This window comes from Micromesistius poutassou (assembly GCF_964030765.1).
Source record: "Micromesistius poutassou genome assembly, chromosome: 24".
NCBI lineage: Eukaryota > Metazoa > Chordata > Actinopteri > Gadiformes > Gadidae > Micromesistius > Micromesistius poutassou.
Genome location: NC_140294.1, coordinates 1,814,173 through 1,833,379, shown reverse-complemented (window position 1 = coordinate 1,833,379; position 19,207 = coordinate 1,814,173). Strand labels below are relative to the sequence as shown.

General features: G+C 45.0%; 2 protein-coding genes across 2 annotated transcripts; both read right to left on the bottom strand.

Annotated features, from left to right (window-relative positions):
• Positions 1-240: 240 nt before the first annotated feature.
• Positions 241-7,957, bottom strand: LOC311369746 (uncharacterized protein). Its single transcript, XM_084487955.1, has 4 exons — positions 7,867-7,957; positions 6,167-7,794; positions 4,939-4,963; positions 241-2,075 (listed from the first exon to the last, which is right to left on the bottom strand). Exons 2-4 carry the CDS (start codon positions 7,790-7,792, stop codon positions 448-450), a joined length of 3,279 nt encoding a protein of 1,092 aa, XP_084344081.1. The 5' UTR covers positions 7,793-7,794; positions 7,867-7,957; the 3' UTR covers positions 241-447.
• Positions 7,958-10,740: 2,783 nt separating this feature from the next.
• On the bottom strand, positions 10,741-18,154 carry LOC311369744 (uncharacterized protein). The gene is made up of 6 exons (XM_084487954.1): positions 18,063-18,154; positions 16,339-17,954; positions 14,417-14,447; positions 13,960-14,141; positions 12,730-12,844; positions 10,741-12,621 (listed from the first exon to the last, which is right to left on the bottom strand). The coding sequence occupies exons 2-6, from the start codon at positions 17,950-17,952 to the stop codon at positions 11,006-11,008; spliced, it is 3,558 nt and encodes a 1,185-aa protein (XP_084344080.1). The 5' UTR covers positions 17,953-17,954; positions 18,063-18,154; the 3' UTR covers positions 10,741-11,005.
• Between the last annotated feature and the right edge of the window lie 1,053 nt (positions 18,155-19,207).

Below are 19,207 nucleotides of genomic sequence, written 5' to 3'. Positions count from 1 at the left end.
TATTGTACTGAGAATGTAACTCTTCCACAGAAATTGCCCCCATTCTACTTTTAGTACATTTTTATTTAAATCTGAAAAGAATACAAAAATTGTATTGTGTTGTCAAAAATGATTCAAAATAATAAAAAAATATAACTTTTTGGTTTAAAAAACGATTGATAATGTGATCCAAATTAACATTTCACATTTTCAGCTAACCTAATTTTACATCATTAAACATAAAACATAAAAATCATTCAGAAAAAAATATATTTAACATTATAGTGAAACAAGTTATATTGGGTAATACCTTTTATAGTACACAGTGTTAGTTGCTTAATTATTTTTCCTCTTGTTAAATGACAGTGAATAGTAGGATATGAATGCAGTTCTCTTAGATCTCCCATGGTAGAGGAAACAACTTTCGTTGTTTTGGTTGTTTGATTATTTCATTATCAAACAAAGGCCTTAGTCTGTTTGATTGGCAGGTAAGATGATCAGGGGGGCAGAGTTTCTACCTCTATTATGTAAACCTGGACCGAGGAATGGATAGAGAGGCTCTCTAAAGGCGCAGCCAGTAGCAGAGTAGATATGAACCCTGGCTTCAACATCATAGAAGGAGACCAGACCCTCATCATAATCAACAAACACCCCCACCTTCTGGAGCTCAGCTCTCAGAGGGAGACGGACAGCAGGGTTATCACTAAATACCAACCCATCCTTGTCAAAGAAAATATTCCAGAAACCTTTCTCTGGAGTCAATATGATCGGACCTTTACTGTTGATGGAGCCTCTGACCACTCCTAAACGCCATTGAGTCTTGTCCTTAACCTGGACCTCGAAGTAAAATCTCCCTGAGGAGAAGCTCTGCCTCGTGAGAACACATGTATATTGTGTAAATCTCTTAGGGTTGTCTGGGAGTTTCTTCACTACACCTCCATCATGTAATTGTTTCCCATCCTCAGACAGGATGAGACAGGGATGAGCTGTATCAGGATCCAGAGTCACATCTACTTCATACTGCTGGACCCTCTTCAGTTCAGCAGCACCGCACATCTTCTTAATCTCCATGTTCAGTGTCTCCTCCAGCTGATCCAGGGATCTCCTCAAGGTCCCTATGTATGACCGAGGACGGACCTCCACCGTCGTCCAGTCCCTGGTGGGTGGAGGATCCTTCAGGGACCTGAAGGCCTGGAGGAAGTGGAGGTGGTCTTTAGTGTGTGAGAGCTGCTTCACCTCTGAGCTTCTATTGGTCAGATCTTCTATTTCCTGCTCCAGCTCTTTGATGAGGTCTTCAGCTTGTTTCTCTGAGAAATTCATTCTCTCTTTAACCATTCGGTTGAGATCATCCTGGCACTTTTCAATGCAGCGCATCAGAGCAGTGAGGACCTGCACACCATCGGCTATCACTCTGTCTGCGTCTGCTTTGCTGCGTTTAACTGTGTCTTGAATCTCCTGAATATTTTTTTGTCTCTCCTGGATCATCTGCTGAACTTCAGCCTCTATCTTCCCCAGCTGGGCCGTCTTCACTTCATATTCCTCCTTTAGAGGTACAACAGGGTGGAACTTGTGGTCTGTCTCTGTGCAGAACTGACACACACACACTTGTTCAATCATGCAAAAGAGCTTCAGAAGTTGATTGTGTTTCTTACACATCCTGTCTTCCAGACAGTCCATAGGCTCGACCAGCTGATGTCTCTTCAGGACTGCGACTCTCTGATGTGGCTCCAGGTGGGTTTGGCAGTAAGAGGTAAAACACTCTAGGCAGGACTTCACAGCCTTCAGCTGGGTCCCAGTACAGACATCACAGGGAACTTCTGCTGGGTTAAAACCAGGCTGCTCTTTTACTCGTACAAACATTCTAAACTGAGCTGCCAGCTCTGATAAGAGGGTGTTGACTCGTAGAAAGGGTCTAGTTTGAAAAATCTTGTTGCAAACAGGACATTTGTAAGAGACTTGTTCATCCCAGTACTTTGTAATACAGTTTCTGCAGAAGTTGTGTCCACATGGTGTGGTAACTGGACTGCTGAATTTATCCAGACAGATGGAACATGAAAAGTTCTCTTCAGACCAGGAAGTGTTAGCAGAGGCCATTCCTAGACACAGACGACAAGGTGTATGTGTTGAGCAATCATCCATTATTTTTGTTATTCCATAACCAGAAGAGCGGTTTTAACTTCTCTCAAGGTTGTGCTGTTTTACTCACCTTGTTGTGGTTTCTGTCTCTCTGACTATTTGTTTCAAAATGCGTTTTATTTTCCTCCTGAATGAGAGAACTGCTTCCACGTCGGTTGGCTTTGGTTTCTATGAATGTTATGTTTAGTTTCTTGAACCAGACGTCCTCTGCTCTCCTCCCCTAAAACCAGGCTCCTCCCCTAACACCTGGCCCCGCCCCAACGGACACACAGTTCCCTGACATTCATGCGCTGTTCTTCAAAAACCTTGATGTGATTTCAAAGATGTTTGAAAGCACAATATAGGACAAAAAACAGACTAAGAGATGGTGCAAAACCAGAGACATTGTGGTGATTTAATGGTGATCTTCCACTGTAACTGTGATTAAGAGAAAAAAAGTTGACTTGAATTGACTTTTCCTGAGGCTGGTGTTCTTCTTTCTGTCTTCATAAAAACAACCCTCTCCCTGTATCTCCAGGTTATATGTGCTAGTATGGTTTGTGATGTAATATTGATTTAACTCTGGTAGTTATATAAGGCTCATCTCTAACCACATAAAACATTTGCATCATGTGACTCAGGGTAGGGCAGACGAACCAAACCAACAAGTTCACTATTCAGAGACAACACAGTCAATGCCAGCACAGAGACAGCGAAACAAACCTCAAATGTGCCGTGGCAGTTAACAATGTCGCATTATCACTGGTGGTGCATTATGGGTAGCCTTTAAGTGCCAGGGACAAACAGTGTGTGAATCTAAAGTGACGGAAAACTGGTATTGTGGTTTAATAATAATAATAATAATAATAGTAGGGGTTAATAAAAGGGATAATTTCCTTTCCTTCTATTCCTTCAAGCCAACTGAATGGGTTGAGTCTGCTTTCCCTCATGGCTCCGTAGCCAAGCAGGTGACCAATCACCCAACACTCACCTTATGGTACGGATCAGCTGAATCAAGCTACAGAGTTATTACAGAACTAGACAATTAAAGACCTTTCTACCTGTGTTGTCTGAACAGACAGATGAAACTCAGAAATAACTGGACCTTCTCTTTGTTAATCTTTCACTGCAGTCATTAGTTTGGTTCAAAATGATGAGAAATGCTCGAGTGTCAAAAGAGACCCATCCAAAACCCATCCTCCCACCACTTAATCAAGCAGAATCATTTGTATTCCACCCTGAACAAATTAAGCCTGCAGAGAAAAAAGGGCAGAATAAGAATCATATTTTGGACAATAGGGTTGCTGTAATAAAGTAACTAGCAGTCAAGTTGTAAAGGAAAACCAAACACGCTGTTGGAGTGGGACCTATCCCTAACATTAACCCTAACCCACTATCAGAATGTAAAACATGCATTCTGGCTGACGTCTGGTAGACACTAGTTTTCCATTGAGGGGCGGGGCTTGATTGCAGATCAGGTTTTCACCGTCTCTGATGTGGAGCCAAAACATTTGATTCATGTAACCTGATAACTGCCAGAACTGCCAGTATCAGCTAACGCGTGCAGTAGCATGTCTTTAATAGAGGGCCATTTGAGGGCATATTTACATACGTTTTTAAAATGCTATGCATTTAAGTTGAGATTTGATCCAGGATGAATCACAAAAAAAAAAAATTGGTTAGGACGGCTGTATGATGTCATCATCTAAGGTATTTTATTTCCCTGTGTTACGTTCCAAGGTATTTGTGGGGTTCTGGATTTTCCCTTTCTGTTTTTTTTTTTGTCCTATGTTTTTAGGAACACAAAATGGCCGTTTGGGACTCCACTGCACTGATTGGAGGAGCCATGGCAACGAGGGCCAAGCCATCAGTTAAAGGCTCGTCAGTGCCACCTGTTTGAAGCCGAATGCCAGAAGGCCAAACACACCAGCAAGCTGGATGCTTGTGTGTCTTACGTCCCTTGTCTTAGTGACACTTATGCTTGTGTCTTGTATTGGTGTTTAACTAGTGTATTACTCACAATGCCACTGCCTGTTGGTTTTGTGCTGTTTGTTGCCTTGGTGGCCATTGGTTGGCCATTTTTGATTGACTGACTGATTTTTGCCTAGGTGCTGGTAGGGGTGAGTGGCCTTTTGTTTGGTGTCCCATTTTTCTCCTGTTTTTTGTTAAAGTGAGGAAGCTAGGCTTACCCTTTGTCTTTTTGGTTTTAATTAGACTGTTTTTGTTTAAGCTAAGACTTATGTTTGTTATTTTGGCCCATGCTCACCCTGATGTCTCAATAAATCCCTTTGTTAAGCCTTGAACCCAAGCCTCCTATGTTTGAGTGGCTTTATGTTAGGCCCTCTATCACCTAGACTGGAGGGTTGTCTCACACACACACACACACACACACACACACACACACACACACACACACACACACACACACACACACACACACACACACACACCAACCAACAAGTCTCTCTCTCTCTCTCTCTCTCTCTCTCTCTCTCTCTCTCTCTCTCTCTCTATAGATATATTTCCAGGAATCCTCTCCGTGATTTGAATCTCTAGTCCCTGGTGGCTCGACCGGTAGAGCTTGGCAGTTGGTGCCGCGCCCTCAGAGAACCACAGAACGGCTCGTAGTTCAGGAAGGAACTGAATTCATGAATTCAAAAATCAAAATAAAAAATGACTTAATTAATCATTTGACATCTTTTCTACAGCATTTATAGATTAGTTTGCATTATTTCTATTCGCTGACTCCCTCTCTAGGTGAAACACCTGCTGTTGCAGGCATCACCTCTGATAGGGTGATAGGGTGACCCGGTCCCCTGCTGATTGGGCGCTGATGCGACACACCTGTCCTCCTCTTATTGAAGCTGAACTGAAGGGGCGTTCACAGGGGAGCGTGTGACGTCATCACTCAGCCAGAGTTCAGCACCTTGGAGAGCGACAGCGGAAGACGTCTCCCACTCTGTCTGCTGCGGCTGTCCTCCACACACCCACCGCCGAGCCAACGCTTGTTGCATTAATTTAACACCTTCATGTTATTCAACGATGCAATTCAAATAATACTGTGTTTGAGACCGAGACCGCAGACGACTCTTACCTGAATGGGTGATCAAAAGAAATGAAGAAAGAAAGAAAGAATGTAGTTTGTTCCTTAATCATGTGACAAATGGCAAAAAAAAAAAAAATAGAAGAGAATCAGGTCTCACAATACGAAATAAATAGTCAAATTAAGTGTAGGTCTGCTACAAAATGGTAGGATTAGGGGCCCACAAAGAAGGTTCCGCCCCTCTGTGGTGATACCCGCCCCCGCCACTGGGTGTCGCTCATAACACTGATTATGGGACTGCTGCTTGTATGCGCCAGGGCACAGGTAGTAGACTATAGCAAAGACAAGTCAAACGGGTATTTACACACATGTAATGTGTATGCAAGACAATACTTAATATAACATAACATAATCCTGGATGAGCTTGAAAGGAGAGCAGAGATAGGAGAGATAAGGAAGAGAAGAGAGGAAGGAGAGAGGAGAAACTAAGATGAGAGGATGGAGAGGAGAGAAGAGCTGACAAGACAAAGTCAGGGTACAGAGAATCTTTACATGTAGTCACTGTGACCTTTCTGTAAGTGTGGAACACATGTTGGGTTGTTGTATGGTGGACATTAAAAGTCATTGACTCATCAGCTTTTTCTCCATTTTTATTAACATCAGAAAAGTATTTTTACATTTCATTGAGTTATCATTCATGATTCTGATATAAACTCATCGTAATGTTTAGATGATTATGATGTACACATTCATCCTCAAAACAAGTTATACGTAACTGCAACCATTAACACTTGTATAGCAATAAACCTTTAAACAACTGGAGAAAACAGATAATGAAGAATATAATGTTATCTAATAATTTACAATGGGTTATAATTGATAATATTCAGGGTTAATTTCCTATTGAATTTCTCCTTGTTAAATGTCAGCAGTACAACATTAATACAGATCTCTCAGATCTCACATGGTAGAGATTCTTATTCAGGAAACATCAGTTGTTTTGGTGGTTTGTTTGTTTCATTAAAAGACAGAGTCTGGTTGATTGACAGGTGAGATGATCAGGGGGGCAGGGATTAAAACTTTATAATTAAAGAGACTTGGGCAGAGGAATGGATAGAGAGGCTCAGTAAAGGTGCAGCCGGTAGCAGAGTAGATATGAACCCTGGCTTCAACATCATAGAAGGAGACCAGACCCTCATCATAATCAACAAACACCCCCACCTTCTGGAGCTCAGCTCTCAGAGGGAGACGGACAGCAGGGTCATCTCTGAACACCAACCCATCCTTGTCGAAGTAAAGAGTCCAGTAACCCATCTTAGGGGTCACTACGATCCAACCTTTTCTGTTGATGGACTCTCTGGCCACTCCTAGACGCCATGCAGTATGTTCTTTAACCTGGACCTCAAAGTAAAATCTCCCTGAAGAGAAGCTCTGCCTCGTGAGAACATATACATGCTGTGTAAATCTCTTAATGTTGTCTGGGAGTCTCTTCACTGCACCTCCATCATGTACTTGTTTCCCATCCTCAGACAGGATGAGCACGGGATGAGCTGTATCAGGATCCAGAGTCACATCTACTTCATACTGCTGGACCCTCTTCAGTTCAGCCTCATGCAGCTTCTTCATCTCCATGTTCAGTGTCTCCTCCAGCTGATCCAGGGATCTCCTCAAGGTCCGTACGTATGACGGAAGACGGACCTCCACCGCCGTCCAGTCCCTGGTGGGTGGAGGATCCTTCAGGGATCTGAAGGCCTGGAGGAAGTGGAGGTGGTCTTTAGTGTGTGAGAGTGGCTTCACCTCTAAGCTTCTTTTGGTCAGATCTTCAATTTCCTGCTCCAGCTCTTTGATGAGGTCTTCAGCTTGTTTCTCTGTGGTTTTCAGTCTCTCTTTAACCATTTGGTTGAAGTCATCCTGCCACTTTTCAATGCAGCGCATCAGAGCAGTGAGGAGCTGCACACCATCAGCTATCTCTCTGTCTGCGACTTTCTTGCTCAATTCTACTGTGTCTTTGATCTCCTTAATCTTTATTTTTCTCTCCTGGATCATCTGCGGAACATCAGCCTCTATCTTCCTCAGCTGGGCCGTCTTCACTTCATATTCCTCCTTTAGAGGTACAACAGGATGGGACCTGTGGTCACCCTCTGTGCAGGACTGACACACACACACCTGTTCAGTCTGGCAAAAGAGCTCCAGGAGTCGGTCATGTTTCTTACACACCCTGTCTTCCAGGCGGTCCATAGGCTCGACCAGCCGATGTCTCTTCAGGACTGCGACTCTCTGATGTGGCTCCAGGTGGGTTTGGCAGTAAGAGACAAAACACACTAGGCAGGACTTCACGGCCTTCAACTGGGTCCCAGTACAGACGTCACAGGGAACTTCTGCTGGTTCAACACAAGGCTGCTCTTTTACCTGTACGGTCGTTCTAAACTGAGCAGCCAGCTCTGATAAGAGGGTATTGACCTGTAAATCAGGTCTTATGTCGAAAATCTTGCTGCAAACGGGACATTTGTACTGGACTTGTTCATCCCAGAACTTAGTAATACAGGTTCTGCAGAAGTTGTGTCCACATGGTGTGGTGACTGGGCTGTTGAACACATCCAGACAGATGGAACATGAAAAGTTCTCCTCAGACCAGGTAGTGTTAGCAGAGGCCATTCCTAGACACAGACGACAAGGTTTATGTATTGAGCAATCCCATTATTGTTGCATTATTGTGCTGCTTTACTCACCTTGTCGTTGTTGTTTCTGTCTGGCAGACAATTTTTTCCAAAATGCGTTTTTCTTTTCTCCTGAAAGAGAGAACTGCTTCCACGTCGGTTCGGTTGCTTTGTTAGTAGTTTATATGAACCTTAGGTTTCGTTTCCTCAGCATGACGTCCTCTACTCTCCTTCCCTGACACCTGGCTCCTCCCCCACGGCACATGAGTGCGCTCCATGAAGCCGGCAAACACACCACCGGCGAAGCGCAGCGCAGTTTACGCGCGTCAAGGCGCCGCCCCTAGCTCCAATAGGAAGCGTCGCGCTGCGGCACCGTTGTGGTTATGTTTTGAAAGCAGCAGATAAACAAACATAGTCGGTATAGGCTACCATAACGTTATATATTATATGTTTTATGACTACATATATGGGCCTGATGCCCATGATCCTCTGTTTGTGCTTACAATAATCGTCACATTAATTCATAGTTACTTATGTCCTGCCGGGCACTTTGCTTACGGTTTAGTCCCTTTATTCACTGTCATTGCTCATTCATTTTGCCTTGTGGAATTATTCATATACTGTATCAACAATCTCCATATGTACAGGACCTTGTATCAAGCCTGGATGTAGAAAATAGCTTTAAAAAGCGCTTTTTCACGCGCGGCGATGCTAGGGAATAGAACAGTGGCGTCACATGGCGTGAAGCTTAGCGGGGCGGCGCGCGTCAAGGCGCCGCCGGTGTGGGCTAGTACGTCGGAACTCGGAAATAATGGGAGCGTTCTTTTTGGGCTTCAATGCGCACGCTGTGGCCTCTTCAAATGCGTTGATGTGTATTCTCTTCTTTCTGGAGTTAAGAGAGCCGGTGCAGAACAATAGACTTGATGGTGATTGGTGATTTGGTGGTGATCTGCGACTGTAACTGGGGGGCCATCCACACGGAGACGCTTTTTGGTTTAAACGCAGATGTTTTGCATCGTTTTGGCCGATCGTCCAAACGAATCCTGTAAACGCATCGCATGCAAACGGACTTTTCTGAAACCTGGTCCCAGTGTGAATAAATTCACAAACGCAGCCCTTGAGTGTTCGTCTGGACGGCCAATACGCATACTTGCGTTTCGATGATGTCATCGCCACACCCCTCGAGCCACCTCTTGTAACCTGTGACGACGTCTCATAACAACAACAATGTTCCTGCTGGAGAAGATATTGTGCCTATTAGGGTTACTATCGCAAAATTAGTGGTGGGCATAGATTAATTTTTTTAATCTAGATTAATCTAGATTAATCTTGGAATTAATCTAGAGGGCGGCGGCGTTGACGGCAGACGGCTGGTACGCGTCCGCCTACCGCCGTACCAAGGCGGGCAGCTCGGAGGAAGATTTGGATTATTACAACAACAACAACAACACCAACTATTTCGACGCTCTGATGTTACGATCAACCCAAAACGTGTCATAGCTCACCCAAGTTGTTTCTATTATCATTGCTACATTGTCTCCAGCATATGGCGCGATTATGGACAGTATATTTTATTAAACACTCAGCTTCTGGTTAGTTCAACTTTGAGAATAGATTAACGGCGATATTTTTTTTATCGCCCGATAAGAGTCTCGCGTTAACGCAGCACGTTAACGCCGATAACGGCCCACCACTACGCAAAATATTATGCTCCTGTGCCACCACGCTGAGCAAAAAAGACTGATGGACAACCACATAAGCCACATTTTACAAACAAACAACAGCCATGCGTGCGCCAATTGAGACGATCAAAAGGGTTGCGTTAACGCTTTATTACTTGACTGACCGTTTCCGGTGAATTTCTAAAACTAAAACAGCGCCACCTATACGCCTGGAACATGAAGTAGCGTGCTGTTGAGTCGTATTGAGATGGATCCGTGTGGACGCAAATGTTCTTGATACGATGCCAGGGAAAACGGGGGAAAAAAGATCGTTTTGGTACGTGTGGACTTGGCCTGGGATTCATCGGTGTTGATCTATCCGGGTTTCCGGGGCTTCCCCGAATACTTTTTATCCAACCCCGATCCGATTTTTAACAAACACAGACAGAGAGCAAAGATCTGTTTATTGGCGCTACGCTACTGTAGGATCTCTCCCCGATGTGCACGCGCACAGTGCACACACAGTGCGCAGACAGCGATACAGTCTGGTCACTAGAGGATTTCCTTTTGCTTTTGGAAAGTTTGCCCCGTTTGAAGTACTAGTGCACCCCCTGCTGGTAAAAGTGGGTCACACACACACACACACACACACACACACACACACACACACACACACACACACACACACACACACACACACACACACACACACACACACACACACACACAGCAAGAGAGGAAGACAGAGCAGGGAACACAGGAGACACAAGGGAGAAGGAGAACATGAGACACAAGGAATGACAGCGCCAACGTCCAGGCTCAGTGGACACAGCCTGGCCATAGAGCAAGGCCGTCACAGCCGGACCTGGCTACCCAGAGAAGCCAGGCTGGGTCCATTCTGTCCCCAGGAGAGGGAGACTGAAGACCACTTCCTACTGCAATGTATGAGACACAAGGAAATAAGAGGGGAGGGAAAAGAGAGAGAGGGGGGGGGGGGGGGGAGAAAGAGGGAGAGTGAGGTGAGGACAGAGGAGACAATGAGAGTGAGGGAGAATGAGGGAAGGAGGGAGAGAGAGAGCAAGGGAGAGTAGGAGATTGTAGATATTCTACTGAGTAAAGATTGTATTCATTGCATTCTATTCCACAGAAAAAGACCCCATTCTACTTTTTGTACATATTTATTGAAATAAAAATCATACAGACATTTGATTGTTATCATTCATAATTCAGAAATATAAACAAATAAAAACGTATTTTTTAAACAAGACATTTTCAACATTTTCTACTTGCTGCTTTGATATTATTTTGATATTGGTAAACATATAAAAACAATCTGTAAATCAGACATTGATCAATAAAGTGTATGTCATGTAATCATGGGTTACAATTAATAAAAGTAAGGGTTATTATCTTATTGAATGTATCCTTGTTAAATGACAGCAGTACAACATCAAAGCAGTTCTCTCAGATCTCACATGGTAGAGATTCTAATTCAGGAAACAACATTAGTTGTTTTGGTAGTTTGATTATTTTATTATCAAACAAAGGCCCTAGTCTGTTTGATTGACAGGTGAGATGATCAGGGGGGCAGAGTTGTTAACTTCATAATAACGGGGACCTGGGCTGAGGATTGGATAGAGAGGCTCAGTAAAGGTGCAGCCAGTAGCAGAGTAGATATGAACCTTGGCTTCCACATCATAGAAGGAGACCAGACCCTCATCATAATCAACAAACACCCCCACCTTCTGGAGCTCAGCTCTCAGAGGGAGATGGACAGGAGGTTTATCTTTGAATACCAACGCATCCTTGTTATAAAGAATATTCCAGTAACCCGTCTCAGGGGTCGCTATGATGTTACCTATTATGTTGATGGACTCTCTGGTCACTCCTAAAGACCATGCAGTCTTGTCTTTAACCTGGACCTCAAAGTAAAATCTCCCTGAGGAGAAGCTCTGCCTCGTGAGAACATATATTTTCTGTGTAAATCTCTTAGGGTTGTCTGGGAGTTTCTTCACTACATCTCCATGATGTACTTGTTTTCCATCCTCAGACAGGATGAGACTGGAATGAGCTGTATCAGGATCCAGAGTCACATCTACTTCATACTGCTGGACACTCTTCAGTTGAGCATCACGCAGCTTCTTCATCTCCATGTTCAGTGTCTCCTCCAGCTGATCCAGGGATCTCCTCAAGGTCCCTACGTATGATGGAGGACAGACCTCCACTGTCGTCCAGTCCCTGGTGGGTGGAGGATCCTTCAGGGATCTGAAGGCCTGGAGGAAGTGGAGGTGGTCTTTAGTGTGTGAGAGCTGCTTCACCTCTGAGCTTCTATTGGTCAGGTCTATTATTTCCTGCTCCAGCTCTTTGATGAGGTCTTCAGCTTGTCTCTCTGTGGAGTTGAGTTTCTCTTTAACGGCTCGATGGAAATCATCCTTGCACTTTCCAATGCGGCGCTTCAGAGCGGTGAGGACCTGCACACTGTCAGCTATCTCTCTGTCTGCGTCTTTCTTGCTCATTCCTACTGTGTCTTTGATCTCCTTAATCTTTCTTTTTCTCTCCTGGATCATCTGCTGAACTTCAGCCTCTATCTTCCCCAGCTGGGCCGTCTTAACTTCATATTGCTCCTTTAGAGGTACAACAGGATGGGACTTGTGGTCTGTCTCTGTGCAGAACTGACACACACACACCTGTTCAGTCTTGCAGAAGAGCTCCAGAATTCGAGTGTGTTTCTTACACATCCTGTCTTCCAGACGGTCCATAGGCTCGACCAGCCGATGTTTCTTCAGGCGAGAGACTCTCTGATGTGGCTCCAGGTGGGTTTGGCAGTAAGAGGTGAAACACACTAGGCAGGACTTCACGGCCTTCAGCTGGGTCCCAGTACAGAAGTCACAGGGAACCTCTCCTGGTCCAACACATCGCTGCTTTTTTAATGTTCTAAACTGAGCAGCCATCCCTGATAAGAGGGTATTGACCTGTAGATCAGGTCTAGTGTGGAAAATCTTGTTGCAAACTGGACATTTGTACTGGACTTGTCCATCCCAGAACTTATTAATACAGGTTCTGCAGAAGTTGTGTCCACATGGTGTGGAAACTGGGCTGCTGAACACATCCAGACAGATGGGACATGAAAAGTTCTCAGACCAGGAAGTTTTAGCAGAGGCCATTCCTAGACACAGACGACAAGATTTATGTACTGAGCAATCCCATTATATTTGTTATTCCATAACGGCAAAAACTGTTTTAACTTCTCTCAAAGTTGTTCTGCTTTACTCACCTTGTCGTTGTTGTTTCTGTCTGTCAGACAATTTTTTTTTTCTCCCAAAATGCGATTTCCTGTTCTCCTGAACGAGAGAACTGCTTCCACGACGGTTGCTTTGGTTTCTATGAACCTTAGGTTTCGTTTCCTCAACATGACGTCCTCTCCTCTCCTCCCTTAACACATGGCTCTTCCCCTTAACACCTGGCTCCTTCCCTTTACACCTGGCTCCTCCCCCACGGCACGAGTGCACTGCATTATTGCGCACTGTGTGGCCTCTTCAAATGCGTAACCGTTGATGTGTGTTCTCTTCTTTCTGGAGTTAAAGGAGAGCCGATGCAGAACAAGAGACTTTATGGTGATTTAGTGGTGATTTGCGACTGTAACTGGGATTCATCGGTGTTGATCTATCCGGGTTTCCGGGGCTTCCCCGAATACTTTTTATCCAACCCCGATCCGGTTTTCAACAAACAGACAGAGAGAGCTGTTTATTGGCGCTACGCTGCTGTAGGAACTCTCCCCGATGTGCACGCCCACAGTGCACACACAAGCAGCAGAGCTGAGAGCAGCAGACAGCGATACAGTCTGGTCAGGGGAAAGTTAGCCCCGTTTGAAGAACTAGTGCACCCCCTGCTGGTAAAAGAAGGGTCACACACACACACACACACACACACACACACACACACACACACACACACACACACACACACACACACACACACACACACACACACACACACACACACACACACACACACACACACACACACACACACACACACACACACACACGAGAAAATGAAAGAGGAGAAGGTGGAAGAGAGAGGAGAGGGGGAGAGAGGAAGAGGTATGAAGGGGAGGAGGAGGAGAGGAAGAAGAGGATGAAGGGTGTGAGTGGAGGTGTTGAGGGACGGGAGGGGTAGGATGAGGAAGGGGAGGAGAAAGGGGGGAGTTGGAGGAGGAAGGAGGGGTGAAGAATAAAGAAAGGATGGGTAAGGGGAGGGAGGAGGAAGTGGTGATAGAGGGAGAAGGAAGAAGGAGGAGATAAGAGAGGAAGAAATAATCCCTAAACCCTAGAATAACGACAGCTATCCACAGATACTCTAATGAATACATAATCACATGTTAGTGTAAACCTTCTTTATTTCAGTTTTTAACTGAATCAACAAAGTTATTTTTCTCTAAAAGCGTCTGCTCAACGACTCAATAGCAGGTCGTCATGGTGACGGATGATGGGAGCATTTGCACCTCTGGGTGCTGCGGGGCCTCCGGTGCGTCCCTGCCGCCCCGGGCCCAGCTCCGCTTGGTCGGGCGGTCGACGGCGGCGAGCTCGATGAGCGCGGAGAAGACGAAGGCCGGCGTGGCGCCGCACTGACGAACCGGCCCATGGGCGGCGGCGGACGCCACCCTGGGCGGCGAGTTCCCGGCGCCTGATGCTCAGCGTTGTCACGGTGATCACCGTGGGGACGCCCAAACAAACAAACCAACAAACAAACAAATGAATGAAAGCAACACAGAGTGAAACAGAGTGAAACAGGGTTTAGAGTTTGAATCCGTCTCTTTCTGTCTGGTTACCTCAGTGTGGGGCCCCGTCTAAAGCTAGGGCCCCGCTACACGCTGCTTTCAACCTGAAGCGATCACTAAACCATTGAGCAGTGCCCATTTAACCAGTGACGTGCGCCGCTCTGCCAGTCTGCGGACTCACGTGACAACCGTGGTCTTTGGGGAACACAAATCTAGAGACGGAGGAAAGACGGACGCAGTGTGCTGCTCGCTCTGCACTAGAGAGAGCGTGTCCTCTCACAATGTTTCAATCAGTTTTGTTTCATGTTTGTGTGTGTGTGTGTGTGTGTGTGTGTGTGTCCATTTTTGTCCATGATTTTTTTTTTGTTTAATATAATTTGTGTTGAAATTGTAAATAATTCTACTTGAAGAAAATACTTTTGTTTTGAGAATTCTTTGTGTGTGTGTGTGTGTGTGTGTGTGTGTGTGTCTCTGTGTGAGTAATAAATTAGCTGCAGTTCCGGGGCAGAGACACTGGCTATTCAGAGTACGTTAAATTATTCTAGTGAAGTGACCCTAGTGGACCACACTAGCTGCCACATTAAAGAACTCTAGTGTCAGTGAATTATCACTTCTACCTCTAATCAGCCATCAGAGTATTAATTCATGTTCCGTATGGCCCTGACACACCAACCAGATTATCGGCCGTCGGACAGTCTGGCGAGTTCGGTGACCTGAGTCTGTTCGGTGTGTGCTGTGCAGTCGGTCGTCGTCAAAGCCGTCGGTGATCTTTTTCAAGCCGTCTGTGTTCTTTTCAGCCGATTGCACACGTTGAATCGGCCACGACTAAATCGGTCCGACTGCCTCTTCTGCCGCCGATCGGCAGTCGGAATGGTGTGTCAGGGCCTTTAGATGACAGGTTAGGGGTCCACACTCACTTTTCTATCACGGTCTATGGAGCCACTGAAGTTACCTGGGCCCCCCCTCGCCACCCTATGAAGCTCTAGTTCCACCGCTGCAAGCCCCCCCAGAGTGTTACGTTGTTTTGATCGCCATATATGTTTGAATGGAGTTATGTTTTGTGCAGTGAGCAGTACCTGGAAGAAAACAGCATTTAGTGCGATGAGTAAAGTAGTCTATAGTCGCTGTCCTTTGAGGGTAGAGCTGAACCATGGATCAGTGGAGCAAAATAATTGTGCGCCGTCTTAAAAAAGGCTAAATTAGAGCTAAAGCACTTCAAATATTTGCCCAAATAAATCGTAATATTGCCTAGGTAATTTGTAAACACGTGTAATGTGTATGCAAGACAATACTTAACACAATCCTGGATGAGCTAGAAAGCAGAGATAGGAGAGAGGAGGAAGAGAAGAGAGAGGAAGGAGAGAGGAGAAGATGGAGAGGAGAGGAGAGATGACAAGACAGAGTCACGGTACTCACACACATGGGGAGAATCTTTACATGTAGTCACTGTCACCTTTGTGTTAGTGTGGAACACATGTTGGGTTGTTGCATGATGGACAAAGTAAACCGACTCAACAGCTGTTTTTCCACTTTTATTGAAACCATAATGTTTATACATTTGATTGTTTTGTCATTCATGATTCCGAAGTATGAACTAATAGTAATGTTTAGATGATTATGATATACAGATTAATCCTCAAACCATGCTCTACGTAACTGTAACCATTAACAATTGTACAGCAGTAAACCTTTAAAAAAAACTGGAGAAAACAGACAATAAAGAATTTGTTTTTACATTTGATTGTTTTGTCATTCATGATTCCGAAGTATGAACTAAAAGTAATGTTTAGATGATTATGATGCACATCATTCCCTGAAACTAGTTATACATAACTGCAACCATAAACAATTGTATAGCAGAAAACCTTTAAAACATGAAAAAGAGACAATGAAGAACATAATGTTATCTAATGCTTTACAATGGGTTATAATTTATAATAGTCAGGGTTCACTTCCTACTGAATGTTTCCTTGTTAAATGACAGCAGTACAACATTAATGCAGTTCGCTCAGATCTCACATGGTAGAGATTCTAATTCAGGAAACAACATTTGTTTTGGTCGTTTGATTATTTTATTATTAAACAAAGGGCCTAGTCTGTTTGATTGACAGGTGAGATGATCAGGGGGGCAGAATTTATACCTTCATAATCATGGAGAAATGGACAGAGGAATGGATAGAGAGGCTCAGTAAAGGTGCAGCCAGTAGCAGAGTAGATATGAACCCTGGCTTCCACATCATAGAAGGAGACAAGACTCTCATCATAATCAACAAACACCCCCACCTTCTGGAGCTCAGCTCTCAGAGGGAGACGCACAGCAGGGTCATCACTAAATACAAACCCATCCTCGTCGTAGTTAAGAGTCCAGTAACCCGTCTCAGGGGTCTCTATAATCTCACCAATTCTGCTGATGGACTCTCTGACCACTCCTAAACACCATCCAGTTTTATCTTTAACCTGGACCTCAAAGTAAAATCTCCCTGAGGAGAAGCTCTGCCTCGTGAGAACATATACATGCTGTGTAAATCTCTTAGGGTTGTCTGGGAGTTCCTTCTCTTCATCTCCATCATGTACTTGTTTCCCATCCTCAGACAGGATGAGCGTGGGATGAGCTGTATCAGGATCCAGAGTCACATCTACTTCATACTGCTGGACCCTCTTCAGTTCAGCATCACGCAGCTTCTCCATCTCCATGTTCAGTGTCTCCTCCAGCTGATGCAGGGATCTCCTCAAGGTCCCTACGTACGACGGAGGACGGATCTCCACCGTCGTCCAGTCCCTGGTGGGTGGAGGATCCTTCAGGGATCTGAAGGCCTGGAGGAAGTGGAGGTGGTCTTTAGTGTGTGAGAGCTGCTTCACCTCTGAGCTTCTATTGGTCAGATATTCTATTTCCTGCTCCAGCTCTTTGATGAGGCCTTCAGCTTGTTTCTCTGTGAAATTCATTCTCTCTTTAACCATTTGGTTGAGATCATCCTGGCACTTTTCAATGCAGTGCATCAGAGCAGTGAGGACCTGCACACCATCGGCTATCTCTCTGTCTGCGTCTGCTTTGCTGCGTTTAACTGTGTCTTTAATCTCCTGAATATTTTTTTGTCTCTCCTGGATCATCTGCTGAACTTTAGCCTCTATCTTGCCCAGGTGGGCCGTCTTAACTTCATATTCCTCCTTTAGAGGTACAACAGGATGGGACTTGTGGTCTGTCTCTGTGCAGAACTGACATACAGACACCTGTTCTGTCTGGCAGAAGAGCTCCAGAAGTCGGTCGTGTTTCTTACACATCCGGTCTTCCAGACGGTCCATAGGCTCGACCAGTCTATGTTTCTTCAGGCCTGCGACTCTCTGATGTGGCTCAAAGTGGGTTTGGCAGTAAGAGATAAGACACACTAGGCAGGACTTCACAGCCTTCAGCTGGGTCCCAGTACAGACGTCACAGGGAACTTCTGCTGGTTCAACACAAGGCTGCTCTTTTACTCGTACGGATGTTCTAAACTGAGCAGCCATCTCTGATACAAGGATATTCACACGTAAATCAGGTTTTGTGTGGAAAAGCTCGTTGCAAACGGGGCATTTGTACTTGACTTGTTCGTCCCAGAATTTAGTAATACAGGTTCTGCAGAAGTTGTGTCCACATGGTGTGGTGACTGGGCTGCTGAAGACATCCAGACAGATGGAACATGAAAAGTTCTCCTCAGAAAAGGTAGTGTTAGCAGAGGCCATTCCTAGACACAGACGACAAGGTTTATGTATTGAGCAATCCCATTATTTTTGTTTTTCCATAACGGCAAAATGGGTTTTAACTTCTCACAAAGTTGTGCTGCTTTACTCACCTTGTTCTGGTTTCTGTCTGTCAGACTTTTTAATGCGTGTTATTTTTCTCCTGAAAGGAAGAACTGCTTTCACGTCGAGTGCTTTAGGTTTCGTTTCCTCAACATGACGTCCTCTCCTCTCCTCCCCTAACGCCTGGCTCCTCCCCTAACGTCTGGCTCCATCCTCACGGCACATGAGCGCACTGCATTATTGCGCACAGTGTGGCCTCTTCAAATGCGTTTTTGTGTGTTCTCTTCTTTCTGGAGTTAAGAGAGATGGTGATTTAGTGGTTATTTGCGACTGTAACTGGGATCATCGGTGTTGTAGATCTATCCGGGTTCCCGGGGCTTCCCGAATACTTTCAATCCAACCCCGATCCGATTGTCAACAGAAACAGAGTGCAAAGAGTTGTTCATTGGCGCTACGCTGCTGTAGGAACTCTCCCAGATGTGTACGCGCACAGTGCACACACGAGCAGCAGAGCTGAGAGCAGCAGACAGCGATACAGTCAGGGCCTTTAGATGACAGGTTAGGGGTCCACACTCACTTTTCTATCACGGTCTATGGAGCCACTGAAGTTACCTGCCACCCCCCCCCCCCCGGCCACGCTACAAAGCTTTAGTTCCACCGCTGCAAGCCCCCCCGAGTGTTACGTTGTTTTGATCGCTGTATATGTTTGAATGGAGTTACGTTTTGTGTAGTGAGAAGTACCTGGAAGAAAACAGCATTTAGTGGAGCAAAATAATTGTGCGCTGTCTTAAAAAAGGCTAAATTAGAATATTTGCCCAAATAAATTGTAATATTGCCTAGGTAATTTGTAAACACGTGTAATGTGTATGCAAGACAGTACTTAACACAATCCTGGATGAGCTAGAAAGGAGAGCAGAGATAGGAGAGAGGAGGAAGAGAAGAGAGAGGAAGGAGAGAGGAGAAACTAAGAGGAGAGGATGGAGAGGAGAGCAGAGCTGACAAAACAAAGTCATGGTCACTCACACACATGAGGAGAATCTTTACATGTAGTCACTGTGACCTTTGTGTTAGTGTGTTACACATGTTGGGTTGTTGCATGGTGGACATTAAAAGTAAATCGACTCATCAGCTGTTTTTCTATTTTTATTTAAATCAGAAAAGTTGTCATACATTCATACATTTTATTGTTTTCAAT